Genomic DNA, 20,186 nt, shown 5'->3' on the forward strand with positions numbered 1-20,186 from the left:
TCAAGATCATGTTGCAAAAATGAATACACCCCAAAAAAAGTCTTAGGAGCAATGCTAAATTTTAGACAACAAAATTCTAATCAACATGAATTCAACAGCTAAGTCTAATTATTGATTAAACAGGTATCCAGCAGACAGCCGATTATAAAAGGGTGTTACGTAAAGAAAACCCCTTCCCATTTCATGCTGTCAGCAATGGCACCACATGGAAGAGAAATGTCACAAGGCCTGAGGAAGAAAATAATTTTTTTACACAAGCAAGATGAAGGCTACAAGAAGATCAGCAAAGCTTTCCTTATGATTCAGAATACTGTAGCAAAAGTGATACAGAAATTTAACAAGGATGGAACTGCAACCATCCCACAGAGACGTCCAGGCTGTCCATGGAGGTTAACACCTCGAATGGTGCGTCTTCTGATGAGATGGGTTGAAGAAAATCACCATGCAAGTTCACTGCAGTTAGCTAAAGAAGTAGAAAGCCAAACTGGGGCGATTGTTTCCCGTGACACAATATGGTGTGCACTGCAGAGGAATGGCATGCATGGGTATCATTCACAAAGGAAGTCTCTATTAAAGCCAATGCACAAAAAAAAAAACCGTCTACTGCAATTCTGTACTCCGAAGTGATGAGACCAAGCTAAATCTTTTTGGAACGGATGGCTTCAAAACTGTATGGCGTCGCAAAGGTGAGGAGTACAAAGAATAATGCATGGTGCCTACAGTGAAACATGGTGGTGGCAGTGTCCTTCTGTGGGGCTGCATGAGTGCTGCTGGTGTCCGGGAACTGCATTTCATTGATGGTATCATGAATTCACAGATGTACAGCTCTATTTTGAAATAGAAGATGCTACCATCACTCCGTTCCCTTCTCGTCGTGCACTTTTCCAACATGACACCATGATCCAAAACACACAACTAAGGCCACTGTTGCATTTCTGAAGAAAAACAGTGATTCAGTGGCCAACTATGTCTCCTGATCTGAACCCAATCGAACACCTATGGGGAATTCTGAAGAGACAAGTTGAGCATCACTCTCCAGCCAGCATCCAGGCTCTAATAGAGATTGTTCTTGAAGAATGGAAAAAGATGTTGCAATATATGGCCAACTTGTTAATTCCATGCCTAGAAGACTTGGTGCTGTCCTTATAAATCATGGAGGTCATACAAAATACTAGATGTAGTAGTTTTTGTTGTGGGATGTATCCATTTTTGCAACAACCAATTGGAGTAAAACTGAAGATTATTTAATCTAAGTTATATTATTTATCTTACTTTCATGTAATGAGCTAAACAAATCTATAAAAAAAACTGTGTTGAGATATTCATTAAAATCTTACTTTTCAAAAGGGGTGTATTTATTTATTATTATACAGTATTTATATAGCGCCAAGAGGTTTGCTTAGCACTGTACATTATAGTGGGGGACAGAACATGAGACAATAGAACAAAACAATCCACGAGGGGTTCGAAGGCCCTGCTCTTTCAAGCTTACAATCTAGGAGGGAGGGGATAGTGGTACAGGAGGAAGTGGCTGTGGGGGATGGAGTGGTAGGAGGAGTGGAGGAGATCGGCTGTTAAGTGAGGGTGGGGTAGGCTTCCCTGAAGAGATGGGTTTTCAGGGTGCACCTAAAGGTGAGGAGGGTAGGTGACAGTCTGATGGATTGGGGAAGTGAGTTCCAGAGGATGGGAGAAGTCCTGGAGAAGTCCTGCAGTCAGGGGTGGGAGGAGGAGACCAGGGAGCTAGAAAGTAGGAGGTCTTGTGAGGAGCGAAGAGTACGGGTTGGGTGGTATTTGGGTATCAGGTCGGTGAGGTAGTTTGGGGCAATGTTATGGATAGCTTTGTATGTCAGTGTTAGTATTTTGAATTTAATGCGTTGAGCAATCGGAAGCCCAATGGAGGGAATGACAGAGGGGGGTGGCAGAAGCGGAACGGTTGGATGAGTCTGGCCGCTGAGTTCAGGATAGACTGAAGCAGGGATAGCCTGTGTTGGGGTAGGCCGGTGAGAAGGGAGTTGCAGTACTCCAGACATGAGATAATAAGGGAGTGAATGAGTTGTTTAGTAGTGTCTGGGGTTAGGAAAGTACAAATTTTGGAGATGTTGCGGAGGTGGAATCTGCCAACGATTGGACATGGGGTTGGAAGGACAGGTTTGAGTCTAGAGTGACACCTAGGACTTTGGCATGCAGGGTGGGACTGATGGTGGCGTTGTTGGTCGTGATGGAGAGGATGGGAGGGGGGGCACGGGCTGGGGGGAAAAATTAGGAGCTCGGTTTTGGAAAGGTTCAATTTGAGGATTTATGATGGGCACTATATATATAGCAGCACTCATGCAGCCTCTCAAAAGGATACTGTCACCACCATGTTTCACTGTAGGCACCATGCATTTTTCATTGTACTCCTCACTTTTGTGACGCCATAGTTTTGAAGCCATCAGTTGCAAAAATATTTATCTTAGTCTCATGACTCCAGAGTACAAAGTCCTAGTAATCGTTTTATTTTTCAGCATGGGCCCTGGCAAATTCTAGGTGGGCTTTTTTGCACGTGGACTTTAGGAGAGGTTTCCTTCGTGGATGACACCCTTGCATGCCATTCCTCTGCAGTGTATGCCGTACATTCTGACTGATAAATAAATATTTATGATGGAGTGCGGCTTATGATGGAGTGCGGCTTTGAATGAGTGCAGAGCAGTTAAACACAGCAGTTGAACTAAAGCAGGAGAACTTAAGCAGCAGGAAGACACAACAACAGCAAGAAACTCTACTGCATGCTGGACAGACTGCAAGGAAACACCCTGGGAAACATCTCTTACACACCTGAGTCCCACTCCGTGTACCTTTATATAATACACCCCTCTTCTGCTCTTCATATTACTATCCTCTGTTCACAAATCTCATTTCTTTACCCCTCTGCTCCACCCCAAAACTTGTACATCTCCCCCTCATTGCTATCATCTCCCTACTATTGCTTTCATCACCTCCCCAAAATGCCTCTTCCACTCCTCCTTCTCATTTTCCTCTCCTCTGTTCCCAAAATCCATTCACTATATCCCTCTGCTCCTCCCAAACATTTGTATATTGTGCCCTCACTGCTTCCCTCACCCATTTATGGCACCCATCACCTCCTCCTATTACTCCACTCTCCCACTGACCCCAACACCTCCACTAGTAGTTTCTCACGCTCCTGCACATCCCGCTCCCATGCCACCTTTCTCACCCTTCTCCTCCTCATAACCGCGGGGGACATCTCCCCGAATCCTGGCCCTCCACCACCTCCCTCACCCGCACAAAACCCTCCCACCTCCACGTCCTGCCACAACCCCCGCAACTTAGTATCTGTCCCCCTGCTCCCTAAAATCTCCCCCCCGTTTTCATGTGCACTCCTGAACGCCCGATCGGTGTGCAACAAGCTTACCGCCATCCACGACCTCTTTGTTTCCCGCTCCCTCAACCTCCTGGCGATTACGGAAACCTGGATCCAGCCCACTGACTCTACCTCCCCTGCTGCACTCTCCTACGGCGGTCTCACCTGGACCCACTCACCCAGGCCCAACGGTCGTAAAGGTGGTGGGGTTGGCCTGCTCCTATCACCGCTGAGCACCTTCCGAGTCCTCCCAAACCCCCCCTCCCTATCCTTCTCCTCCTTCGAGGCCCACTGCGTCCGACTATTCTCCCCAACCCCCCTGAAGATTGCTGTGATATACCGGCCTCCTGGATCCATACCCCGCTTCCTGGAAGACTTCTCCTCCTGGCTACCCTTCTTCCTCTCCTCTGAGCTACCCACTATCATCCTTGGGGATTTCAACATCCCTGTCAACCTCGACAACCCGGACACAGCCCGTCTCCTCCACTTAACCTCCTCCTTTGCACTTGCACAGTGCATACAATCCACCACCCACTCCGACGGTAATATCCTTGATCTTGTCTTCTCCAACCGCTGCGCTCCCCACAACCTCACTAACACCCCCTTCCCTCTCTCTGACCACAACCTGATCACCTTCTCTATCTCCTCATCCTCCAACGCCTACCCCTCCAAATGTCACACTACTACCAGCCGTAACCTCCGCAACCTTAACCCTGCCTCCCTCCACTCCGCAGTTGATCAACTCCATGACAGCATCCTCCCCCTGTCCTGCCCCGACTTGGCTATGACCGCCTACAACAATGCGCTGTCAACAGCCCTTGACTCACTAGCGCCTTTAACCACACGCAACATCAGACCCCGACCGCTCCAGCCCTGGCAGACTGATCACACCAAAACCCTCAAACGACACAGTCGTGCCCTGGAGCGACTATGGCGCAAAACCAAATCCCAACAAGCCTTCACCCGATACAAATCTGCCTTCCACACCTACACCTCCTTCCTCCATACTGCCAAACAAGCCTACTTCCTGACCCTCATCAAGGCCCTCTCCTCCAATCCTCGCCGACTCTTCTCCACCTTCAACTCTCTACTCTCGCCACCCCCACCTCCACCCAGCACCTCACTCACTGCCCTTGAGATTGCCAATCACTTCAAAAACAAGATTGACACAATTCGCAAGGACATTGCCGCAACTCACACGCCTTCTCAACCCGTCCCCTCTCACACAGCTACCCCCTCATCCCCCCTCCCCCTCGACATAACCCACAGGGACTTCGTCGCTGCTCAAACTCCCTCCAACCCCCTTCCCCCTCACTCAGCTACCCCCTCTACACCCCTCTCCCACGGCCCCACCACTGCTCTGACCTCCTCTCCCACCCCACCCTACATTCCTCATACTGAAGCTCCCCCAACACTCCGCACCTTTGACCTTACTACCATCGAAGAAGTCTCCAAGATCCTCTCTGATGCCCGCCTCACCACCTGCCCCCTTGACCCTATCCCCACACAACTCCTACAACCTCCCTCCCCCTCCATCCTACGCTCCCTCACCCACATCTTCAATCTCTCCCTCTCCTCCGGCACTTTCCCTTCCCCTCTGAAACATGCACACATCACCCCCATACTTAAAAAGCCCTCCCTGGACCCCAATGACCCGAACAACCTCAGACCCATCTCCCTGCTCCCATTTACATCTAAACTCCTCGAGCGCCTAGTCTACGCCCGCCTATGCTCTCACCTCAACGACAACAACCTCCTCGATCCCCTACAGTCCGGCTTCCGTCCCCTACACTCCACCGAAACTGCCTTACTCAAACTCTCCAACGACCTGCTAACCGCCAAAGCTAATGGCCACTATTCAGTGCTCCTACTCCTTGACCTCTCTGCGGCCTTTGACACAGTCGACCACCCCCTCCTCCTCAAAAAACTACACTCCCTCGGCCTCAGAGATTCTGCTCTCTCCTGGCTCTCATCCTACCTGTCACAACGCTCTTTCAGCGTTACCTATAATGCCACCACCTCCCTCTCACTCCCCCTCTCTGTTGGGGTCCCCCAAGGCTCTGTCCTCGGGCCCCTTCTCTTCTCCATCTACACCTCCTCCCTTGGCCAACTCATACACTCTCACGGCTTCAACTACCACCTCTATGCCGACGACACACAAATCTATCTCTCAACCCCCCACCTCACCCCCTCGGTCTCCGCCCGAATCACACACCTGTTGAGCGACATATCAGACTGGATGTCGCTCCACTTCCTTAAACTGAACCTCTCCAAAACCGAGTTTCTTGTCTTCCCTCCAGCCCGGACACCACCCCCCATTGACTTCTCCATCATGTCCAACAACGCCACCATCAAACCCGCCCCGCAGGCCAGAGTACTTGGTGTCATTTTGGACTCCAACCTATCCTTCCAGCCCCAAGTCCACTCTTTAACAAACTCATGCAGACTCCACCTCCGCAACATCGCCAAAATCCGCACGTTCCTAACTCCAGAAACCACTAAACAGCTCATCCACTCCCTCATCATATCGCGACTCGACTACTGCAACTCCCTCCTCACTGGCCTGCCTCGCCGCTGGCTATCCCCGCTTCAGTCCATCCTGAATACGGCTGCCAGACTCATTCACCTTTCCAACCGCTCCGTTTCCGCCACCCCCCTCTGCCAATCCCTCCACTGGCTTCCGATTGCGCAACGGATCAAATTCAAAATCCTAACACTGACGTACAAAGCTGTCCACCATACTGCCCCGAACTACATCACTGACCTAATATCCAAGTACCGCCCAGCACGCACACTCCGCTCCTCACAAGACCTCCTTCTCTCTAGTTCCCTGGTCTCCTCCTCCCATGCCCGCCTCCAGGACTTCTCCAGGGTGTCACCCATCCTCTGGAACTCCCTGCCCCAACCCATCAGATTATCACCTACTCTCCTCTCCTTTAGGCGCACCCTGAAAACCCATCTCTTCAGGGAAGCCTACCCCGCCCCCTGCTAACTTGCCGACCTCCTCCACTCTTCCTACCACTCCATCCCCCACAGCTATCTCCTCCTGTGCCACCATCCCCTCCCTCCTAGATTGTAAGCTTGAAAGAGCAGGGCCCTCGATCCCCTCATGTTTTGCATTGTATTGGTATTGTTCTGTCACATGTTCTGTCCCCCTTTGTAATGTACAGCGCTGAGCGAACTATTGGCGCTTTATAAATACTGAATAATAATAATAATAATAATATTTGCTGATCTTCTTGTAGCCTTTACCTCTCTTGTGTAAAGAAATTATTTTCTCTTTCTCAGGTCTTGTGACATTTTTCTTCTATGTGGTGCCATTGCTGACAGCATGAAATGAGAAAGGGTTTTCTTTAAGTAACACCCTTTTATAATCAACTGTCTGCTGAACACCTGTTTAATGAATAATTAGACTTCCCTGTAGTTGAATACATGTTAATTAGGATTTTGTCTAAAATTTAGCTTCAAGACGTTTGCAGGCCATAGACGGGTCAAACACCGGCCGATTTTTTTTTAAAAAAAAAAAAACGAAAAATGGTACCACCAACGGTAAAAAAAGAAAAAAAAATTAGCCGGCAAAATCAAAGTTCACTGCATAATTTCTGTCCCTTGCAGGTCACAGCTCATGCGCAGATTTTTTTAATCGGTAAAACGATCGGCCGATTTGCCCATCATTGCCAGGAAAATCGGCCGCGAATTTGCCAACATGACCGATAAAAAAAATGTGCAAAAAACCTGAAAAACAGCTGACCAATTAACCAACTAACAGTGCGAAAATCGTCCAATTTTTGACCCGTCTATGGCCAGCATTTCATTGGGGTGTATTCATTTTTGCAACATGGTCTTGAATTAATTTGTTAGCAAAAAATTAAAAATACATTTTGTGTGGGCAAATTAACAAATCTTGTTTGCAATCAATGTCAACATTTGTGGGAGTATTTTGTAGTATAGTGTCCTATAGAAAATGTTGATTCTGAAAGGAAAGGAAATGTTTTCTGACATCTGTTGGGGTGTACTCATTTATGCTGAACAATATACAGTATCTCATAGAAGTGAGCACACCCCTCACATTTTTGTAAATATTTTATTATATCTTTTCATGTGACAACACTGAAGAAATGACACTTTGCTACAATGTAAAGTAATCAGTGTACAGCTTGTATAACAGTTTAAATTTGCTGTCCCCTCAAAATAACTCAACACACAGCCATTAATGTCTAAAACGCTGGCAACAAACGTGAGTACACCCCTAAGTGAAAATGACCAAATTGGGCCCAAAGTGTCAATATTTTGTGTGGCCACCGTTATTTCCAGCACTGCTTTAACCCTCTAAGGCATGGAGTTCACCAGAGCTTCACAGGTTGCCACTGGAGTCCTCTTCCACTCCTCCATTATGACATTACAGAGATGGTGGATGTTAGAGACCTTGTGCTCCTCCACCTTCCGTTTGAGGATGCCCTCAATAGGGTTTAGGTCTGGAGATATGCTTGGCCAGTCCATCACCTTTACCCTCAGCTTCTATAGCAAGGCAGTAGTCGTCTTGGAGGTGTGTTTGGGGTAGTTATGTTGGAATACTGCCCCGAGGGCCAGTCTCTGAAGGGAGGCGATCAAGCTCTGCTTCAGTATGTCACAGTACATGTTGGCATTCATGGTTCCCTCAATGAACTGTAGTTCCCCAGTGCTGGCAGCACTCATGCAGCCCCAGCCACCATGCTTGACTATAGGCAAGACACACTTGTCTTTGTTCTCCTCACCTGGTTCCAGCCACACACGCTTGACACCATCTGAACCAAATAAGTTTATCTTGGTCTCATCAGACCACAGGACATGGTTTCAGTAATCCATGTCCTTAGTCTGCTTCTCTTCAGCAAACTGTTTGTGGGCTTTCTTGTGCATCATCTTTAGAAGAGGCTTCCTTCTGGGACGACAGCCATGCAGACCAATTTGATACAGTGTGCGGCGTATGGTCAAAGCACTGACAGGCTGACCCCCACCCCTTCAACCTCTGCAGCAATGCGGGCAGCACTCAAACGTCTACTTCCCAAAGACAACCTCTGGATATGACGTGCACTCAGCTTCTTTAGTCGACCATGACGAGGCCTGTTCGGAGTGGAACCTGTCCTGTTAAACCGCTGTATGATCTTGGCCACCGTGCTGCAGCTCAGTTTTAGGGTCTTAGCAATCTTCTTATAGCCTAGGCCATCTTTATGTAAAGTAACAATTCTTTTTTCAGATCCTCAGGGAGTTCTTTGCCATGAAGTGCCACGATGAACTTTCAGTGACCAGTGTGAGAGCGACAACACCAAATTTAACACACCTGCTCCCCATTCACACCTGAGACCTTATAACACTAACGAGTCACATGACACCGGGGAGGGAAAATTAATAATTGGGCCCAATTTGGACATTTTCACTTAGGGGTGTACTCACTTTTGTAGCCAGCGGTTTACACATGAAAAGATATAATAAAATATTTACAAAAATGTGAGGAGTGTACTCACTTCTGTGAGATACTGTATAATATATATACACATATATATATATACACACACACACACACATACAGTTGTGTTCAAAGTAATAGCAGTCAGACATCACTAACCTGATCAATCACTGTTTTTGGTAGAAATGATATTTCTACATGGCAAATAATTTACTAACAGGTGTAGTAGAGTAATAGAAATCCAACAGACCCAACAGTCATGACATGCATGCTGCTGATTCTGTGTAATTGAATCACTAATTGAAATTATTGCCCTTATTTAAGGAAGGAAGGCAGCAAATGTTGTACATGCTGGTTACAGTGCATTTCTCTCTGAAATTCTGAGGAAAATGGGTCGTTCCAGATATTGTTCAGAAGAACAGCATACCTTGATTAAAAAGTTGATTGGAGAGGGGAAAACATATAAAGAAGTGCAGAAAATGATAGGCTGCTCAGCTAAAATGATCGCAAATGCTTTAAAATGGCAACCAAAACCTGAAAGACGTGGAAGAAAGTGAAAAACTACCATTCGAATGGATAGAATAGCCAAAATGGCAAGGACTCAGCCAACAATCAGCTCCAGGAAGATCAAAGGTCTAAAGTTACCTGTGAGTACTGTTACAATTAGAAGACTCCTATGTGAAGCCAAGCTATCTGCAAGAAGTCCCACTGTTGGAAAAAAGACATGTGCTGAAGAGGTTACAATTTGCCAAAGAGCACATTGACTGGCCTAAAGAGAAATGGCGCAACATTTTGTGGACTGATGAAAGTAAGATTGTTCTTTTTGGGTCTAGTGGCCGGAGACAGTTTGTCAGATGACCCCCAAACACTGAATTCAAGCCACAGTACACTGTGAAGACAGTGAAGCATGGTTGTGCAAGCATCATGATATGGGGATGTTTCTCATACTACGGTGTTGGGCCTATTTATCGCATACCAGGGATCATGGATCAGTTTGAATACATCAGAATACTTGAAGAGGTCATGCTGCCTTATGCTGAAGAGGAAATGCCCTTGAAATGGATGTTCCATCAAGACAACGACCCCAAACACACCAGTAAACATGCAACATCTTGGTTCCAGACCAACAAGATTGACGTTATGGAGTGGCCAGCCCAATCCCCGGATCTTAATCCAATAGAAAACTTGTGGGGTGACATCAAAAATGCAGTTTCTGAGGCAAAACCAAGAAATAGAGAAGAACTGTGGAATGTAGTCCAATCATCCTGGGCTGGAATACCTGTTCACAGGTGCCAGACGTTGGTTGACTCCATGCAACACAGATGTACAGCAGTTCTCAGAAACAGTGCTTATACAACTAAATATTAAGAGATTCAAAGGAAAGCAAAATCTTCAAACATTTTTCAGTTTATATAGTGAATGTTTGAGTTTGTAAAGAAGAATACAAACACTGCTATTTTTTTTGAACAGTCTAATATTCACTTTTCTTCAATTTTTTTTAGAGGAACAACACAAATTTGATATATTTTTCTTCATGTTTTGATTAGGAATAGAATGTGTAGTGTTCCCAATGCATTTGTGTGTATGGAAATAAAAGCTATTAGAAGGATTTTGAGCTTTATTCACTTTTTTCAACACACTGCTATTATTTTGAACACAACTGTATATATATATTTTTCACCACGTCGGTAACAACCCATGCAATCCATACATACAAAGAAACCAAAACAAATAAGTTCAGAAATTAGGTTGTTTGTAATAAAATGGAATGATACAGGGAAAAAGTATTGAACATGCTAACTGAAATTTTTGTACAAAATCCTCTCTTGGTAATGACAACTTCAAGACACCTCCTGTATGGAGAAAGTAGTCACATGCATTGCTCAGGTGTGATTTTGGGCCCATTCTCCCACACAGTCTTCAGATCTTGAAGGTTCTGTGGGCCTCTTCTATGAACTCAGATCATTAGTGCTTTCCATAGATTTTCTTCTAGCATTCAAGTCATGCGATTGGCTGGCCATTCTAGCAGCTTTATTTTCCCCCTCTGAAACCAATTGAGAGTTTCCTTAGCTTTGTGTTTGGGATCCTTGTCTTGCTGAAATGTCCACCCTCGCTTCATCTTCATCACCCTGGTAGATGGCAGCAGAATTTTTATCTTTATGTCTTAGTTACTTAGTACATTTTTTTTATTTATCCTTCCCTTCAATGATATGAAGTTTTCCAGTACCATATGCTGAAAAACAGCCCCAAACCATTTTGTTCCCACCTCCAAACTTCACTGTTGGTATGGTGTTTTTGAGGTGATGTGCAGTGCCATTTGACCTACAAACATGGTGTGTATTATGGCATCCAAAGAGTTCAAGTTCTTTCTCATCTGACCAGACTATATCCTCCCAGTATTTCACAGGCTTGTCTAAGGCCTTATGTACACTGCTGCTCCTACAACATGAGTTTAGGAGCTTTTGGCGTTGTTTGCCAAAGCCCCTGAACGCAACTCAGTAAAAGCCTAGGTGTCCAAGTACACATAGGCTTTTACCAGAGTTTAGGGGCAGCTAAACGTTCCTCTTCTGAACGCAGAATAATTGCGTTCAGGAGAGGAAATTTTTGGACGAAAACCATAAACCGCAGCAAAAACTCATTTAAACGCGGCTAAACGCTAACTGCGTTTAGCGATTGGGCGTTTACCCATGTCAATGGAGAATACTCTGGCCAACCAAACGAATAAACGCCCAAGCGCTAAACAAGGTTTTCCTGCTGCCAGGAGAGTTTAACGGCTAGGTGAGTTCCTGTGGCCTTAATGTTGTGCAGCAAACTTTAAACAAGCTTCAGCATGCTTCTTCTTCGGCGATGGAGTCTTGCTTGGTGAGCGTGCATGTAGACCATGGCGGTTGAGTGCATTACTTACTGTTTTATTTGACACAATTGTACCTGCTAATTCCAGATCTTTCTGAAGATCTCAAGTGGTCCTTGCTCCTGGGCAACCTCTTCTGATAATTCTTTTCACTCCTCTGTCAGAAATCTTGCGAGGAGCACCTGCTCATGGTCGGTTTTCAGTGAAATTATGTTCTACTTCCAGATTATGGCCCCAACAGTGACCACTGGAACATTTAGAATTTTAGAAATCCTGTAACCAATGCCATCAGTATGTTTTGCAACAATAAGGTTGCGAAGCTCTTGAGAGGTCTTGGCTTTTTGTGAGACACCTTGGTAATGAGACACTTTTTTATAGGCCATCAGTTGAGACTGAACTAGCTGATATTGATTTGCACTGACAAGGGGCTGGATTGCTTTCCAATGACTGATAGATATCAGCTGGTTTCTTGGCTTTCCATGCCTTTTTGCACCTCCCTTTCTTCAGGTGTTCAATACTTTTTCCCTGTGTTATTCCATTTTATTATACATAACCTAATTTCTGAACTTATTTGTTTTGGTTTCGTTGTATGTATGGATTGCAAGGGTTGTTACTGATATGTGGTGAAAACTTCACATCAAAGCATTTTTAGAAACATATTTACTGAGAAAAATGGTGACGTGTTCAATACTTATTTTACCTGCTGTATATATACACAATTTATTTTTATTTTTTTTAAACTCACAGGGACCCACTTACATTTACTAAACCAAAATAGTGCTCATTCACTGGAAACTGTTCCGGGCCAATCTCTTTCTCTAAAGCCGAGGCATTGGCGCCCTAGGAAAAAAAAGAAAATATTCCTGATTATAGAAGCTGGACACTGCTTGTATGCACACAATGCAGATAAAGAAGCATGAAATATGTTGAAAAAATGCATGTTAACATTCCTCTGCCATTTCTGAACTATAAGTTCCAATAGCTGGCAGGATGCTGCTAAAGTACAGCTTAAGATCCCCAGATATTCACTGAATAACCCCTATCAAACCGCATCACTCATTTGTTTCTGTAGACACAGTTTGGGGATAACACACTTGAGCAGCATGTACACCAAACTAATCACTCGTTTATTCCTGCGCACAGGGAGAGGCCGATTGCAGCACAAGTGCTAAGGCATCATTTGATGGGCGTCCCGCTGTGACAGGAATGTGCTCAAGGGCTGAAAAAAGCTCTTGCTTTAAGAGTTTAAGAACGCTTTTCTGGCTTGAGACAAATTATGTCAGCACTGGAACGTGATGCGGCCACAAATCGGGATGCTGGTCTGGAAGATTCTTTTTGAACTCTCGTTGTGTGCTGCTGAGCTGTCTAGACATAGCCTACACTCACAGAGGCTCAAACTTGCACTAAAGATTCCGGCACTTCATGCTGGCGCCAAGATACAAAAAAAAAATCAAGGTTATTCATAGAATGAAATTGTAGAAGCACATCGATAAAAACAGAACTGTTTCTAAAATATAACCAACTCTCTTCATTAAGGTTATCAGTGATGTTTGACCTATGTAAACATCTGTGCCTTCTTAGCTGGGATGACCTTTCCAAGGTGCCAGACGGTAGCTATACACACATGGGGTTGGCACACTACACCACACCACACACTCCATATATATTTTGCCCTAAATTTATGAAGACATTTGATTTTTACATTTTTTTTATTGGATATGAGCAGGGCCCTCTGAATCCTCCTGTGTTAATTTGTATTGTAATTGTACTGTCTGCCCTTATATTGTAAACTGCTGGCGCTATATAGGTCCTGTATAATAATAATAAAAAATATAATTTTTTTTTGAGAAATTGTCAGTTTTTTTTGTTTATAACGCAAACAGTAAAAACCACAGAGGTGATTGGGGGGGAAAAAAGGACATACATTTGATTTTGGTACAGTGTTACATGACCGCGCAATTGTCAATTTAAGTAATGCAGCGCCGTATCGCAAAAAAAGGCCTGGTCAGGAAGGGGGGGGTAAATCTTCCAGGGGGCAAGTGGTTAAAAACAAATTAGATACTACGTTGGGGCTAGCAGTCATTAAGCACTTGCTGAAAAATGTACATGTACACCATTTTTCCTGCTCCAGTTCAGGGGTGTGCTGTCCAGTGGACACAGCAGAATGTGGGTCCCAGTTCTTGGGTCTCAAGATCAGTGTATTCTGACAGTGGGAATGTGCCCTTGCTGTCAGAATACAATAGCTCAGCACTTTCACACCCAGCAAATATAATGCCAATGGACTGCAGTGCTGATCAGTGAATTCTGATGGTGGGGGGAATACAATACAATACAAAGACACAGCGGGGAGAATTTCCCCATCTATCTTGAATGTGTGGATGGGGAAATTGGTTTAGTTTCTTTTTTTTTTCACATGGGTGGTTCAATGGAAAAAACAAAAAACCTTAGACATGTATGGCCAGCTTTATACAATAAAGTCAAATTCAGGTACTCAAATTTAAAAAATACATTTAAATGATGTATCAGTGTTAGTTCCATTCCTTGGCTTCTTTTATATTGTATCTGCCCAGAGTTCAACTTTGTAAAAGAAAAAATTTGCTTCTATGATTCAAAAAAAAAAAAAAAAATTAGAAAAGTTTCTTAGCAGTTCCAAAATATCAGCGCTTAGTGGAGTGCCAACAAACACGCAAAATGTATCTAGCACTTTCTCTTCACAGAAACAGGACTTGATGTTTTTGTAACGTGGTACAAGCTGGAATAGGATTTTTCCACAGGGTTGTACTCTAGTTACCCGAGAGAGAGAGAGAGAGAGAGAGAGAGAGAGAGAGAGACGCAGCAGAGTGAAAAAGCGTTTATTAAAAAAGTGATACTAAAGGTTTGGGTTTTTTTTTGTTAAAATAACAAACATGTCCTACTTACCTGAAGGAGCCCCGATCCTCCTCTTCTGGGGTCTCTCGCTTGCACTCTAGACTCCTCCCCTCCAAGTGCCCCTAGAGAAAGCCGCTTGCTCTGGGGGCACTCAGGCATGCTTGCTCCCAAGCCTTGCTCTGTGTATCCATAAGACATACATAACAGAGCTTGGCCCCATTCCCCGCATCTCTGGCTCTGATTGACATCAGCGGGAGCCAATGGCTCCTGCTGCTGTATCTGAGCCAATGAGGAGCATGAGAGCCTCAGCTCTTGTGCACATCACTGGATCGAGATTGGGCTCAAGTATGTATTTAGGGGAAGCTGCTTGCAGAAGATTTTTAGGTTTTTTATCTTGCTGCATAAAAAGCAATAAGGTAAAAAACCTTTGCCTTCACAACCACTGTAAACTGATAAAATATTTTTCAGGTTACTAAGCTCTCATGACAGGGTAATGAGATCCCAGTGGAAATAAAATAATTACTAGCTGTCTGTTTACCACATGGCTCCAGCTGTACAAGATAAGCCATAGATATTTTCACAAAATATCTTTTTTCATCTTAGTATGTTTATTGGTTTTATGAAATTGATCAAAGTATTTTTTAAAAGATTTGCTATTAAGAGATATTTGAAGACCAAACTACTAACTGCTGAAACCCATTTAAAGGACATGAGAACAAAACAAACCAAAGCAAAATTAGCACCCACAATATTTGTAAATTTTTAACTTAAAAAAAAAATGATTTTGCAAAAAATTAGTGATGGGTACCACACATTATAAAATCACATAACATTGAGATAGATGCATTGCAAAAGATTGGTCACGGTTGGTTGAATTTACTGTGTGGCTGGAAGCTTCTTCTATCGCAATACTGTCGATTTTAGTTAATCAGCCACTTCTTCTGCACTCTTCCTAAACAAATCACAGATAAACTGATATGTTCACCTTGAGTAACCTGTTTCTAAAGCAGCAGCCGCACTCACTCTCCGATCTCCCACTGTGACAGTGGGCGGGGGATCCTCTCCTTGCACCCTCTGTCAAATTTTAAGAGCAGAGCAGCTGTGTGGGGCTCTGGATACACAGCCGCGTCATTCATTCACAGCAATCTGTGAATAATGAATTACAAGTCCAGTCTGCCACCACGGTAGATGACTTGTAGTTCTCAATGGACTGCCAGGGCGCTTATCAGCACCTTCGTAGTTCATTGACTCTCCATACAGCGAAGTAACAGTCTGCCAGTATAGACAGGAATAGACAGTGATGTTCAATTCCTATTGCCAGACACATGCCGTTACGGGAGCCAAGCATGTCGTTTTTTTTTGTTTTTTTACATGTAGTCTTGCTGCAGGTAAGCAGCAGGGTTTAAATCTGATGGTCAGCTCTCTTGCAAAAGCAATTCGAGTAGCTATCTAGCTGCTGGATCGCTTTTACAAGCAGTGGGAGGGGATGTCCCCCCTACCGCGGGCTGTCCCATTCCACTGGGACGCCTGATCAACCAGCCGGCACTTCTGCCAGTTGATCATAGAGGCAGACAAAGACCAGAACCGCTCTGTCTGCCTGTATGATATAGGAAACCAGAAGCGATAAGCATACAGCACTTCTGATTTGCCCGGCACAGTTTTAAAAAATTATTATTATTATACATGATTTATATAGCACCAACAGTTTGCGCAGCGCTTTACAATATAAGGGAGACAGTGCAATTACAATACATTTCAGTACAGAAGGAATAGGAGGGCCCTGCTCGTGGAGCTTACAATTTAAAGGAAGGGGGAGGTGATACAAAAGGGGATAGCTGCGGGGGATGATCTGGTGGAGGTGATTCAAGCACAGTTCTTAGGTGGAGGTGGTGTAGGCTTCCCTGAAGAAGTGAGTTTTCAAAGATAGCCTAAAGGCAGACAGGGTGGGGGATGACTGGACATGCTGTGGTAGGGAGTTCCAGAGGATGGGAGAGACTCTGGAGAAGTCCTGGAGGCGAGGGTGGGAGGAGGTGATGAGGGAGCTAGAGAGGAGGATATCATGGGAGGAGCGGAGTGGGCGATTTGGGCGGTATCTGTGGATGAGGTTGGTGATGTAGCTAGGGGCAGTGTTGTTTATGGCTTTGTATGTTGTGGTTAGTATTTTGAATCTTATACATTGGGTTAGTGGAAGCCAGTGAAGAGATTGGCAGAGAGGGGCAGCAGTCGCTGATCGGTTGGTAAGGTGTATGAGTCTAGCAGCAGCATTCATAATAGACTGAGGGGGGGATAGTCTGTGTAACGGTAGACCAGTGAGGAGGGAGTTGCAGTAATCAAGGCGGGATATAACCAAGGCGTGGATAGGTTGTTTTGTGGTGTCACTGGTCAGGAAGGGGCGGATTTTGGAAATGTTCCGCAGGTTGAGGCAGCAGGATTTAGCCAGTGAGTGGATGTGGGGCCCAAAGGACAGGTCAGAGTCTAGGATTACGCCTAGCACCCTGGCATGAGGGGAAGGACCTATGGTTGTGCTGTTGATCTTAATGGAAAAGTCATGAGTGGGTTAAAAATAGAAAACATTTGATCACACCGACCTTTAAAACCACTTTAACTATCACGCCAGTAGGCCCTTACTTACTGGAACCAACGGCCTCCTGTGTTGTCTACAGCCTGGCTGGTAAAACCTAGTTCCAGGTATCCCACACCAGCACACTAATATATCTCAGACTTGAATGGGACTTGCTCCTGCTTTACTGATATACCCTATTCAAGGAATGTTAGTCTGTAGGTACGGGTAGCTCAGCACTAGACTTTTAATGGCCTAAAACTGTTCATTAATGAACACATGCAGTTTTACAAATGGCACATTGCTCTCAATTTTTAAGAGTGTGCATAAGTACAAATAAAACAAATGAAAATGTGTTTACTTAAATCAGAGGAGTGTACACGGATAATAAAAATAAAGGCAGGTAAACAACAGTTCTAATCAAACAAACCTTCAAGCCATAGCCTTCCCATCATTTATTCATCCCCCTCACTCTCCCCTTTAGAAATCCTGTCCGTTCTGGATTGATCTTGCTAGGCTCAGTATAAGACATGGGAAAAGTCATTTTCTCAAAGCTGAATCTGAATGACAGCATTACTTGCACTGGTACAAATTCAACTGACCTAACTATTCAAAGATTTTCTGCAGTGTGGAACAGAGAAATAAAGTGGACCTTTCAGCCGCCAAGGCTGGATGGGCATCATGGGAGCAGCTGAGCCCCATCACCTCTATTTAGTGCACTTCAAACCGAGCTATCACTGTGAACAGGATTCATTTAATCATCTTCAAAGCATGCCAGCTGGCCACATAGGAATTACTTAATGCAGGTGGCTGCAAATAAACACAAGTATACACTTTCATAAAATGTCTTGATGAAATCCAATATAGATGGCATGCTAACTGAATGCTTGAAGAAAAGCAATAGCAGCATACAGCTTCACCTGAGCCTCAATATCAGGGTTGAGGGTAATTGACCCAGTGCAAGGGATTCTGGTTTGGGCAAATGTATGTGCTAGCTGGTTACAATTTTTATAAACTTTGTTTTTATTGGCAACGTGTATGCTTGCAAAGTCATGTGCAAGTGCAACACTTGCAGGTATCTATTATTTCCCACACATATGGCAAAAACACACCTGATGATGCCATAACCTGCTTTTCTATGCCTTCACCATAGATCAAGCAGCATCAATGCAGGACATCAGTGCAGCATCAATTTCCAGGATGACACAATCATGCAAATCTGGGCACCTCTACAGTTATTTGCTGTGTTCACAAATGCCAGACACAGATCAGTCCCCACTACAGCTTCTTACCTCTGAGTTGCTAAAAAATTACAATGTGAACTCTAATAACTGGAGAAGAAAACAATGCTTTTAAAAGATAACGGGTACATCCTTTTTTAACCACTTCCAAACCGCACGGGTGCGCAAAATCACGTATATACAGTGGATATAAAAAGTCTACGCACACACCCATTAAAATGCCAGGTTTCTGTGATGTAAAAAAAAAATGACAAAGAAATAATTTCAGAACGTTTTCCACCTTTAATGTGACCTATAAACTGTACAACTCAGTTGAAATTTGTTTTTGTTTTTTTTTTGGGGGGGGGGGGGGGTAAATATAAAAAACTAAATCCAGGATGGGCTGTCAACATTGTGCAGCTCTAGTACCCATACCCTGATCCTTTACACTTCCAAGATTTTGCTGCTTGAGCTGGACTGAGCATTAAAGCCCAACGTCACGCAAATAAAAAATGATGCAAAAGGAAATGCAGAAAGTCACAGGCAGGGTAGAAAGAGAGGGGAGAGAGGGGGGGGGGAGAGAGAGAGAGAGAGTCGGGAGCTGGCACCGAGGGCTGCATCTTAGGCACAACCACATAGCCAGCTGCCCACATTGTGGGTGGCTCAGACTGGGAGTCCCGAGTCTGCCCACAGCAGCAAGCAGGGATTATTATTATACAGTATTTATATAGCGCCAACAGTTTGCTCATTGCTGTACATTACAATGGGAGACAATACATGAGACAGTACAATAACAATACAATGTGATACACGAGGGGTTCGAGAGCCCTGCTCCTTGGAGCTTACAATCTAGGAGATGAGGTTACGTCACCACTGTAAAGAACTACAGCAGGGCAGAGACAAGACCGGTGGCCGTGGAGACACAAAGCATAGCCACCACCATTCTCACAAGGCAGGTTTAATAGGGGATGAAGCCCAATTTCAAATAATGTACACTGGCTTTCTTCAAGACGACACAGTGGGGAAAGAAACAAACAGCATATGTTATAAAGGTATGAAAGTGCCACAACTGCCAGCGGATACATTTTCTGCTACAAACACAAAATTCATGAATATGTTATCCTGAAAGAAATCTGAAGTATTTTTAAACATTAACCAATTTTGAATTGTTAGTTCATTGTGCAATACACCCTGCATTGTAAAAAGAGATGACAAAAATGTCATTGTGATACATTAGTGAATCAGATCAGAAACAACCACATTATCATAAACATTATAGAAATAAGCCAAGTGTCTTGATGGTAAATACACCCACACTGTGAAAGGAGTTTAAGAAATGGGTTGTTACAGTGTAATACACTTAGAAACACTATGCAGTAAAGTAGGACTAAAGGCAAAACTTTTTTCATTTTGGATACAGTAAGTATCTCATAACTCTCAGATTTTTCTATTGCCATCGGTGTCCCATTGTGGAGATTTCCCTTCACTTCCTGTCCCATAGCCAAACAGGAAGTGAGGGGAAATATCTGCAAATTAAGGGCATTTCTTGGGGACGCCCAGGTCACCAAAACTAGTATCCCCATTGGATGATTTCCCCTCCATTAATTTTCTGGGAACAATCCAAAATTTGGGATTTTCTTTTACTTTCAATGATTCAGGACACAGAGAAAAGGTGAATCTCCACAATGGGGGCACAGACAGCAGTAAAAACCAAGAGGTGCTTTATTTTTTCTTCACTCCATCCAGAACTAAAAAAAAAAAAAAAAAAAATGTTGCCTTTAGTTATCCTTTAACCACTTCCCGTCCAGCCCATGTACATAAACATGGCCGGACAGGAGCAATGCAGGTGGCCGTTTATTAAAGTCCTCCCCCTTCCCTGCCTG

General features: G+C 44.3%; 1 protein-coding gene across 1 annotated transcript in view; it reads right to left on the reverse strand.

Moving 5' to 3' along the window:
- The window catches only part of USP12 (ubiquitin specific peptidase 12), a 109,938-nt gene that overhangs the window by 49,670 nt on the left and 40,082 nt on the right, over positions 1-20,186 (reverse strand). The window contains exon 2 of the mRNA XM_089685827.1: positions 12,415-12,495. Coding sequence (XP_089541953.1) covers positions 12,415-12,495 — 81 coding nt within the window. The remainder of the gene's footprint in view (positions 1-12,414; positions 12,496-20,186) is intronic.

This window comes from Staurois parvus, unplaced genomic scaffold (assembly GCF_062004578.1).
Source record: "Staurois parvus isolate SC_StPar_1 unplaced genomic scaffold, SC_StPar_1.0 ptg000387l, whole genome shotgun sequence".
Taxonomy (NCBI): Eukaryota; Metazoa; Chordata; class Amphibia; order Anura; family Ranidae; genus Staurois; species Staurois parvus.